The 10,807-nt window shown below is 39.0% G+C and overlaps 1 protein-coding gene across 2 annotated transcripts; it reads right to left on the bottom strand.

Moving 5' to 3' along the window:
• Positions 1 to 719: 719 nt before the first annotated feature.
• tubb5 (tubulin, beta 5) lies at positions 720 to 5,279 on the bottom strand. Of its 2 annotated transcripts, none has more exons than XM_006802830.3 (5): positions 5,114 to 5,279; positions 2,518 to 2,626; positions 2,146 to 2,256; positions 1,816 to 2,060; positions 720 to 1,704 (listed from the first exon to the last, which is right to left on the bottom strand). In XM_006802830.3, exons 1-5 carry the CDS (start codon positions 5,168 to 5,170, stop codon positions 892 to 894), a joined length of 1,335 nt encoding a protein of 444 aa, XP_006802893.1. In that variant the 5' UTR covers positions 5,171 to 5,279; the 3' UTR covers positions 720 to 891. The 2 variants fall into 2 exon arrangements, with proteins under 2 accessions (XP_006802893.1, XP_006802894.1); XM_006802831.3 differs by having other exon boundaries at positions 2,146 to 2,253.
• Positions 5,280 to 10,807: the final 5,528 nt, after the last annotated feature.

Raw genomic sequence — 10,807 nt, 5'->3', positions numbered from 1 at the left:
TTTTTCCATAATTATTGTATTTCCTTGTGTGTTGTCATGTTCCAATAAATCACTGTACCCATTTCACATTTCCTTAGCATGATATACAGAAATGGGTGTGGCTCAAGAAATTTACACATTATTGTACACCTCAATGCAATGAAGAAATCCTGCTTTCTGTGTTTTAAATGTTTTTCCTTCAGTTACATCAATATCTTGATGTATTGTAGCAAACTGTCCTCTATTGTAACATAGATGTGGAGTTTACCAGTCAAACTGTTTTTAATGTATTTCCAGGGAAAAAAAGAAGTCCTCTTGTCAAAACCTTTACTGTAAATTCCCAAAATGAAATAGCTCTTATGAGTTCCCTACAAAATGTAAACATCTCAAATAACACATGTATATAATTAGTAGGTTACTCAACCAGCAAATGCCCTCCTACTTTCTCTGGTGTTATGTTATTGTCATCTAAAAACTGCCAGGGTGCAATCTCTTCAACGCCAGATAGTTGTGGGAATGTGGGTTGGTGCAGAATGTTGCAAATGGATGTGGGCCCTTAGCCATCACAATGCTTATGGAGCAGAAATAAACCCTTTCATTACATCACATTAGATTTTCCAGTAACTCGCAGCTCTATCTAGCCTACTGTATACTGCACAGAGAGGGCCTGGATCTTACTTTCCGATTGGCTAAACTGATGAGAATCCTGTATGTGCGAAGAGGAATGAGAGGCAAATGAGTTCTCAGTCGACAACTTTATTTGCACTCAATGACAAGGAAAAACTAACAGACACTAAAATTTTATTCTAGCAGTGATCTTGACACTATGTTGGTTTCTTGGTTACTTGTGGTTGTTCCGTTTTGATTATTTTCTGTTTTGGCGATGATTTCTTGACCTTCACATCTTGACCTTTAAGCATCCTCTTCAGCTTCCTCCTCAAATTCACCCTCTTCCTCCGCAGTGGCATCCTGGTACTGCTGGTACTCGGACACCAGGTCATTCATGTTGCTCTCCGCTTCAGTGAACTCCATCTCATCCATACCTTCCCCTGTGTACCAGTGCAAGAAGGCCTTACGGCGGAACATGGCTGTGAACTGCTCGGAGATGCGCTTGAACAGCTCCTGGATAGCAGTGCTGTTGCCGATGAAAGTGACGGCCATCTTGAGGCCACGAGGTGGAATATCGCAGACTGCGGTCTTGACATTGTTGGGGATCCATTCAACGAAGTAGCTGCTGTTCTTGTTCTGCACATTGAGCATCTGCTCATCGACCTCCTTCATGGACATGCGGCCACGGAACACGGCGGCAACTGTCAGGTAGCGGCCGTGGCGTGGGTCGCACGCGGCCATCATATTCTTGGCATCAAACACCTGCTGGGTGAGCTCGGGAACTGTGAGGGCGCGGTACTGCTGGCTGCCCCTGCTGGTCAGAGGAGCGAAGCCAGGCATGAAGAAGTGCAAACGAGGGAAAGGCACCATGTTGACGGCCAGTTTGCGGAGATCTGCATTGAGCTGGCCAGGGAAGCGGAGGCAGGTGGTGACCCCGCTCATAGTGGCGGACACCAGATGGTTAAGGTCTCCGTAGGTGGGTGTGGTTAGTTTCAGGGTGCGGAAGCAAATGTCATACAGAGCCTCATTATCGATGCAGTAGGTTTCATCTGTGTTCTCTACAAGCTGGTGGACTGACAGGGTGGCGTTGTAAGGCTCGACCACAGTGTCTGACACCTGAGAACACAGAACTTCTATTCAGTTTCAAGATCTTAGGAGAAACCTTGGGCCAAAGAAACTATAATTAAAACCAAAAATTTATCATGTGCTATCACAAGGAGATGTTACCTTGGGGGAAGGCACCACACTGAAGGTGTTCATAATACGGTCTGGGTACTCTTCGCGGATCTTGCTGATGAGCAGGGTTCCCATACCAGATCCAGTTCCTCCACCAAGCGAGTGGGTGAGCTGGAAACCCTGCAGGCAGTCACAGCTCTCTGATTCTTTGCGGACCACATCCAGGACTGAGTCCACCAGCTCAGCTCCCTCTGTGTAGTGACCTTTGGCCCAGTTGTTTCCAGCACCACTCTGACCTGAAGGAAAAGGAGTGGCATTCAAGTGAGTAACATTTTTCCTTAAATCAAAAAGGAGCATGAGATATGTCTTTAAGGCACCCACCGAACACGAAATTGTCAGGTCTGAAGATCTGACCAAAGGGTCCAGACCTCACAGAGTCCATGGTGCCAGGTTCCAAGTCCACCAGAATGGCCCGAGGCACGTATTTACCTCCTCCACGAGAAAGAGAAGAAGAGGAGAGCAAGACAGAGAGAGAAATAGAAAGAAAAGGGGGCAAAAAAAATACCAGCTCAAAAATTCAGGAAGGAATGACCTTTGGATATAGGTGAAAAGGTGTAGTAAGTAATAGTACAGTAGAGATGAGAATGCAAGAAGAGATGTAGTGTCATACTTTGGAATTAAATTGTCAAGTTAAAAATGAATCCATATATAATACACCCTTACTTATTAACACGAGTTAGGAAGACAGCTAACCTGTGGCCTCGTTATAGTAAACACTAATCCTGTCCAGCTGCAGGTCACTGTCTCCATGGTAAGTCCCCGTGGGATCGATGCCATGCTCATCGCTGATCACTTCCCAGAACTGCAGACACAAAATGGAAGGTATCACATGACAGTTACTTGCAACGAAAGTACACATCTACCCATTAGATGTGCGGTTCATGGGATCGGGGGGTGGGGGTGAAAATGAGGAAAACAGCAGTGGCTTTGCATTTTTGTTTTCTGATGGAAATGACAGGATTTTTCCATTTTTCAGCGAGCCATATCTGAACCCATTCCCAACAACGCTGCTTTTGAGATTTCCGTAAGTGTCGAGTGATGACTTCGCAGAATGCAGTTCTTTCATATGTAAAATGCAAAGGAGGGAGGAACAAAGGCGCTACAGATCCGTCTGCGGGCCAACCTGCAAATAAAATCCATTTGCAAGCAGTCAGACGACACTGAAGATACTGACTCCCTTCAGATCTGAATTCATGTCTTGTTCACTGTTTAAAGACTACATTCAGATCTTTCAGAGTGTTTATGTATTAAATCTCGTCAGTGCATATTACTCTACCATATTTACTGATATCGTCCAACTCAGACATTTCTTTTCAACACAGCCAGTGATTTCCTGCTAACAGCGCAATACGAGGATTTGGAATAATCTGGATAAGCTGGCTGTATAGCAGAGCACTGCTTAAGAGATTGGGAGTCAGCTGTGGACCAAGTATCATGACATCTAAATAAGACCATGTAAAGCAAAAATGATTAAGTGACCTTAATATGGGGAAGATAAGATCAACACAGCAGAACAAAGAAGCCCAAAATCAAAAACAAGAATAAAGAAAAATAATGCTAGGACAGCTACAGTGACAGGAGAGTAGATAAAGACTGAAAATAACCACAGTGAAAGAATGAGGACAATAAGCAGAAAAGCAATGCCACACCCTGACCTAATTCACCACAGTGTAGCCCTTCAGCAGTTCTGTCAATCATACCCACTGGACATCTGAGTCAATGAGTCCTTGGGGGGTGGAATCCAGAATATCCTCACTTCCAGGCTACAAGCAGCTATCTTTACATCATATATCATTAACACAAAGGAAATAATGGAGCAGCGGGCTTAAATAGGGAGGTGCATATAAATTGAATTTAGTAACATAATTAATTTTTTTTACTGCAACTGATTTTGGTGCAACTGCAATAAATACTAAATAGGATTACATACAATGGGCACAATTTGTATTTATTTCCTAAAATTAGTCTACCAAGACATTGCCAGCAACTGCACATTAAGTCAATTGAGAACCCAGTGACTTCACCCACTGTGCATCAGCTGTTTCCTCCATTCCTCCCCCACCCTTCTCCTAATTTGGTTAGGGGAGGAAAGACATTGATTGCAGAGAAGGCCCTGTTTTACAGAACATCTGTCAGCAGCGCATCATGGCAGTAATGATGCATCCTGCAAAATATGGGCCATTGTTAGTGTAGTCTTTAAACTACAGTCCATCTAAATAGCAGGGCGAGATTACTGTTCTACTTAAACATATGCTGTCTGCGGCAAATGATCAGCTGGAGAACAAAAGGAGATAGTAAAACAGGGATAATAATGGGCCACTCATTATCTAACCTATTGTAGCTGACTGCAATTGTTACTATAAAAAAATGGGTGGGTGATGAACTGAGCCTATGCAGACTTTGACTCCCTCCCCCTTTTTTGTTGGAATATAGAATTAAAATGCAGCAAAAACGTATAAAATTTGATTTTTAAAAAAGCAGTTACGTGAATCTTGATTATAAGTATTTAGATTGTGTCTTTGTTAATATGCAGCTTTAAAAACAAATAAATAAAGGGAGAATTTCTTTCTTGACCAATTATCCATGCCACACCCTTCCACAGCTCTTCTGCTTTCCAAGCACCCCAAACTGCAGTCTTCCTTTAAAGCTTGCCAAATCAATAATCTAATCAGTATGGACTATTGATCCACCAGTCTTTAGCGGGGGGCATAAGTAGGCCTCTCAAGCCCAGCTCCCCACTCATTGTCTGGAATACCAGTCATATCTGGCTGTGCAAGACAAAGAAACCCGAGTGCGGGGAGATCTGACAAGTAAAGAATAGACTGAGTTTTTCCCTCTCTCCCTTTTTCTGTCTCTTTTCCTGAGACAGTGTCTTGAGGTCAGCTGAATCTGAAGTGCCGGGGACGCAGACACGCCCGGCGTTGTGTGAACAAAAACCAGTCGAGACACAAGAGCCCCCCGTTATACCGTTACTTCAATACGAGCGGCTGCGCTCTGCTGCTCCACACCCACCCACCAGTTACCGCAGTGCACAATATTTAGTAAAAAAAAAAATAGACGCACACAAAAGTGATCACTTGACATTTACAGTTATATATTATTATATATATAAAAGATATATGGTGCATGAAAAGAAAAGGGTATCCTTTGTCTTCACTGAGAATTCTTTTCCAGGCAAGCCGAATGATTAAACTATGTCCTGATTATTAAACGTGAATTGTGACAGAAAAACACATAATTTATTTTATTTATTTTAAGAACATAAATTCTTTGCATTTTATTTTCTTACCTTGGCACCAATCTGGTTACCGCACTGGCCGGCCTGGATGTGCACGATTTCCCTCATTATGGATGCAAAAGTTTTACAATGGGTAGCAAAAAAAGGCAGCTGTTTCGTGAGCACGAGGAGCCGACCGCAGACTGATGTGAACGTGCCGGACAATGGATTTATATCGCTGGAGCGTTTCCAGAGCTAGGCTAGGGTTGGGCGTGGCCAGACACCGCTGCCGCAGACGGGGATTGGCTGAGCGGAGTAGCACGGAGGAGTAGGAGGAGGAGCCTCACAGCTGCAGATCTGGGAGTGGAAATTAGATATATGGATTGACCAGAATGTTACCAGCTGGTGTCTGGAAAAAAATGCCAGAAAGATACATTACAGTTGTTTTAGCTACCAGAGGATGACGACAACCCATTACTGTATCTGCTTCTGCAGAGGAAACAGATGAAGTGGGGACAAGATGGGGTCAGCTGGTTCATCAGGACTAGCTGCTGAAACAAGAGCATGTTGAAGCCTTTCTCTAGCTTCATGTTCAAACGAGCTGCAATACCTTACATATAGTTTACATATGTGTGCATTGCTGTACTTATTAGCCACCACAAGACAATGTGAAAATGCAAGGGTAGGAATTATTGTGTAGGAGGGGTGTGTGCCAAGCCTCTGATCCAAGCTCTCAGCAGATGGTGTCAGGAAAACAGGAGCAAATCTATATATGTTTGGCAATGGATTGCAGAAAATAAACTAAACACTGTTTCTAAAGAATGATAATGTGTATAGGCTATGAAATTGTCTTCACAGATCTTTAGAAAATGGCACACTTTATTGATATTTTTACTCCATTGCATTGGTTCTATTCTTTATTTTCTTCCTTGTTCAAGACAGAAAGGACACTTTCAGCACATTTGGGTAAACAACTAAGCATAATTGTTACTAGCTGTGAATGCATCTGCAATCAAATTTAGCTTCACTTTAGATTAATAGTTACTTAGCCCTGCAATGAATCTGTAAAAATGTTATTTACCATTTTAAAATTAAAATATATGTTTTTACAGTGTAGGGTGTATCCTGCCTTTCACCCTGCAGCTGGGATATTCTACAGCCCCATGCATCCCTGACTTGCACAAGCAATTAAGAAAATAGATGTGTGATGGTCGTACCAGCAACCACACACTTGAAAAAATGTGGTAATATTCATTCAGACTCCATGTGGAGATACTCCTGAGGTGGGAGTGTAAAACCTTATATCTTACATTCTAACATTTAAGTTAATTAAGCAGTCGTTAAAGTTGTAATACCAAAAGTGAGTTCGATTCATTTCCTTAATCTATTCTTATTACACATTATGACACTACACTGATTGCATTGAACACTGTACCAGCAACCACATATACTGTACCAGCAACCATTATATACATAATAAATTGTATTATTATTTTTCTCTATTTTTTGAGTTACCTGCAGGCGGCTTTCATCCTTCTTTGTTTGAGTAAAAGAGGAGGCTGAGGGTGGAGCTGGATTAAATACAGAGACTAATCAAAGGGAGTGAACTGCCTGTTGTGACCGCATGGTTTCTTTATATTAAATGTAGTTATTGTGGCGTCTGCCTTTGAATGTAACCCTTGTGGTGTCCTCGGATCAAAAATGGTCCCTAGGTGAATGGCAAACAAGCATGGGAATCCCGGGGACACCACAAACTTTCTCTCAGTTGTTAAGCAGTAGCTTTGAGTAGACGTCTGTTTCATGGATGTACCTCTTTCTCAGAGTAACTTATTTTCTTTATTATGTGTTTTTGAGATTATTTTTGTGTTTTGGGGGTATATTAAAACACATATTTTGAAAATTATACATTTGCCTGTACATCCTTTGACTGCTTGGACACTTACAGGAAAGATATTTCATGAAGATATTATAGGAAAAGTTGCACTTCACAAGAGCCTGAAAAATGTGTTAATTTAATATCTGTATCACAAAGTGATCAAACAAGTATTTAGGTCTCTTACTTGGCTAAAAGTAATAATTCTGCTTACATAATAGTACAAAACAATGACTAAAAATACTCATGCACAATGCCCCCTTTCAGAATAATATACATTTTCTAATCGGATCATTCATCATTACTGATTTATTAATATGTAGATCATCATTATATTGTCACGAGGCTAGGTAGTTTGTCCATAATAATATGCCCCAAAATATATATTTTAAAAGCTGCAAACTAATAAGTAACCAAAACTTTAACATAAATGTATGCAGTATAGTAGCATTTTATAATACAGCCTATGACTAACAGCAAAATTCTGCTGTAATTACATAAAATTTTATTATGTTTAATATGTATTTTATTTGAATTTACAATGTAAATATATTTACCTACCAATAGTTAAGGGTTGGCACACTAGAATAAGGGGGTAACAAATCAGGTTTTTACAGGAAACAAAAACAAAACAATAAATGTACATTCTGCATATGTAATTTTAAGTAGCAAGCAATTTGACCGTAATGTTTCACAAACATATTAATATTTCCTGATCTCACATTTTAAATACGTTTTTGGAGTGTGAGCTGCAATATGGAGTAGTTTAACTTTGCCGTTTTACATCTTAACATCTCATTGTTTTACCTCTTTATTTAATATCCATTATGTACCTGACAGATCTTCTATTATTCAATTGCCCTTTTACTTTAGCAATAATAATCTGATAAGGACTAAAAAAAAAAAAATACCATCAAAGTTTGCAGGTTTATGTGACATTATAATGATGGAGCCACTCCATAATATGGCCTGCGGCCTGAAAAAGTACAGTGTACATAGAATATAAGACGGGGAAATATTTTTTGGGCTTCCACAAAATTACCAAGAAAGTAGTACTTAAAATTGTTTATGCTGTAGTCATTATTAATTACAGTATAATTTGTGTTTCATTTTCTGTAAAATACCCAGAATTTTGGCACTACTTAAAATTACTTACAGACTACTTACATTTACCAACACATTACTTTAATTTACTTAGAGACTACTTATATTTAGTTACAGTGTCATTATTTCTTTGTTTGCTCTAAAACCTGACTCGTTAAGCCTTTCTTCTAGTGTGCCTACCTTTGAGGATTTGCAGGTAAATATAATTATATAAAATACATTTTTCCAAAAGTTGATTCTGTTCATCTGGACATAGCGTTTTGTGGGAGAAACGTTTCATCACTCATCCAAGTGACTTCTTCAGTCTCATATAAAATACATTGAATTTCCATTTAATTAGAGTACAATTAAGCCCTTAGTCAAAGGCCATATTATAAAGTGTCACCCTGTCTACAAAGTACAACATTTTATCCAAACTATAACAGAGCAGAAGTAATAAGCACCAATGCTTATATGCAGTAAAAGTACTTTAAAACTGTACTTCAGTAAAATCCATGAATAAAGTTAATAAGTTGGTCTAGTCACATTTATACTGTCATTCAATGGCTCTGGACACTTTGACACTAACAGTACTCTTGTCCAATCATATTTCAGGTGTGACATTTCCTGCCTCTGGAAACACCTCTGAAGCCCACATTTTACAAAATGCATCAATATAGAGTCTGCTTAACTGATGCCTTTGTTGGTATTTGAAAATTTAGGATTGGGTATTTTGTCACATCTTAATTCAAGCAATGGTAAACACTGCCTACTAGTGGAAGTAATGAGATTAACCGACACACAATTTATCAACAAGTGCAAATGTGCTTAGATAAACATTTACAGGGGCAACAGCTTGCACATGCCAGCTGCTCTTGTAGGAATAGTCTAAATTCAGAATACACAGTATTGCCTGTTACACAGATTACATGGCTAAGAATTCTTCATCTTCTTTTTAAACCATAGACTGTATGTTTATAATTAGTGGCAAAAGTATTTGCCACTTTGATAGCCATGGAATATTAACGGTAGTTAATATTTACATTTAAGAGACAAACTAAAGATTATGAACAAGTTATGGGTTTTTGCAGGTTATTGCTCACATGATGCTCTCTGTATATTATATTGTATACAAAAATGCACTTGCAATATTGCAAAAATTAAGGTGTATTTGGCAATTGAGCAAATGAGAAACACTAAACGTAGCTGGACTATTAACTTGTTTTAATTTTTATCATCTTTAAAATAGTTTCGATTTTGTTCCCCACCTTTGGATAAAAGAATTTCTATCAGTGTGGCTTTATTATGCAAATTGTTACTCTCATATCTGAATACTGTACATAACACATACCAGTGTACAGTTATTCCATTACAGTTATCAGTTATTTGGAAAAGTAGTATAGATGATTGGATGATGGAAAAATATTATTAATTTGATTCTGCTGTTATTATTTTTTTATTAGCTGCAAATGAGTGAATTTTGACCTGTCCAGGTATGTTGTTAATCAATTTAAGATAAAATATACTTTTTAAAAAATAAAAAATGTTAGAAAAATCATGTGTTACAGCAGCCAAAATGGTGAAAAACATAGACTAGATTAAGTACAGTACTGTGAAAAAGTCTTTAGCTACCCCTCACTTCTTTTCTTTTTTTCCCCCTTTTTTTTAAACCATCAACCTATCTATCATTGAAGAATCAAAAAGGCTACTAACTCAAGGAATGAACCAGTGTTGTGTCGACACATACAGACAACCTTAGGCATTTTGTTACTAGCAGCCTGTTGCAAAAACATATCATTTGTTCACTTTTCTTCGGTCAAATCTATGAAATGTGCCAAAGACAACACAGTTTTATGGGCATAAAATAATATTTTTACACCAAAAACCCGAATCTCAAAAAGCTAATAGCTGAAATCTTGGCATATCTCGGCATGGTGTGCAGTGTGTTCTTTGAAAAAGTGACAGAACTGGTCAATTGGATGGCAAAAAAAAAAAGAAGTAGTAGGCCTAAAAACAATACAGAACAGATGAACAATATTTTAAAATAATGTTCTTAAGAAATGGGAGAATTATATTGGCAGCCTAACATGGGACCAGAGAGATCCAGACCTTCAGCCAATCGCTTACTCTTTGCTGACGTCTGCACAGAAATGGTCTCAGTGGAAGGATGGCTGTCAAGAAGGGGAAATGGAGAAAAAAGGATGAGGTAAAAATGCCAAATTACACAAGAACTGGAAATCAGGGGCAAGAGGTCTTTTAGAATTTGAATCCAGATTTGAAACTTTGGTTCAAATTTTCGTTAGTGTGTGCAGAGTAGGTCAGGAAAGAGGCACAACAGAGAGTGTGAAACATGGTGGAGGCTCTGTCATGGTTTGGAGCTGCACTGCAGTCAGTGGTTTTGGAGATCCTGACAAAATTGATCGAATTATGAACAAAGAAAAGTACCTTTGGATTTTGACCCCTCATGCAATACACACCTCAGACACATTGGCAGCAGCTTAATTTTTTAGCACAACAATGATCCTGAACTTGCTGCCAATGCAATAAACACACAGCTAGACAGAAAAACATTAACCATTTAATAATATTAGTCATGGATGTGTCTCCCCAGAGCTCTGACCTCAACAATACTGAAGCAGTGTGAGATCATCCACAGCCAACATCCAAAGAAGAGCTTTGAAGCCTGGAGAACTATTCCTGAAGACTACTTAAAGAAATTACAAGATCTTTGCATAAGAGAGTTTAAGCTGTGAAGAATATAAGGTAATCATACCAAATTTTGACTTGAAACGGGTTAAATTTTACAAACA

Source organism: Neolamprologus brichardi, chromosome 11 (assembly GCF_056152115.1).
Source record: "Neolamprologus brichardi isolate AB-2024 chromosome 11, ASM5615211v1, whole genome shotgun sequence".
Lineage (NCBI taxonomy): Eukaryota > Metazoa > Chordata > Actinopteri > Cichliformes > Cichlidae > Neolamprologus > Neolamprologus brichardi.
Note: the sequence above shows the minus strand (reverse complement) of the source record. Positions and strands in the feature narration are given on the sequence as shown.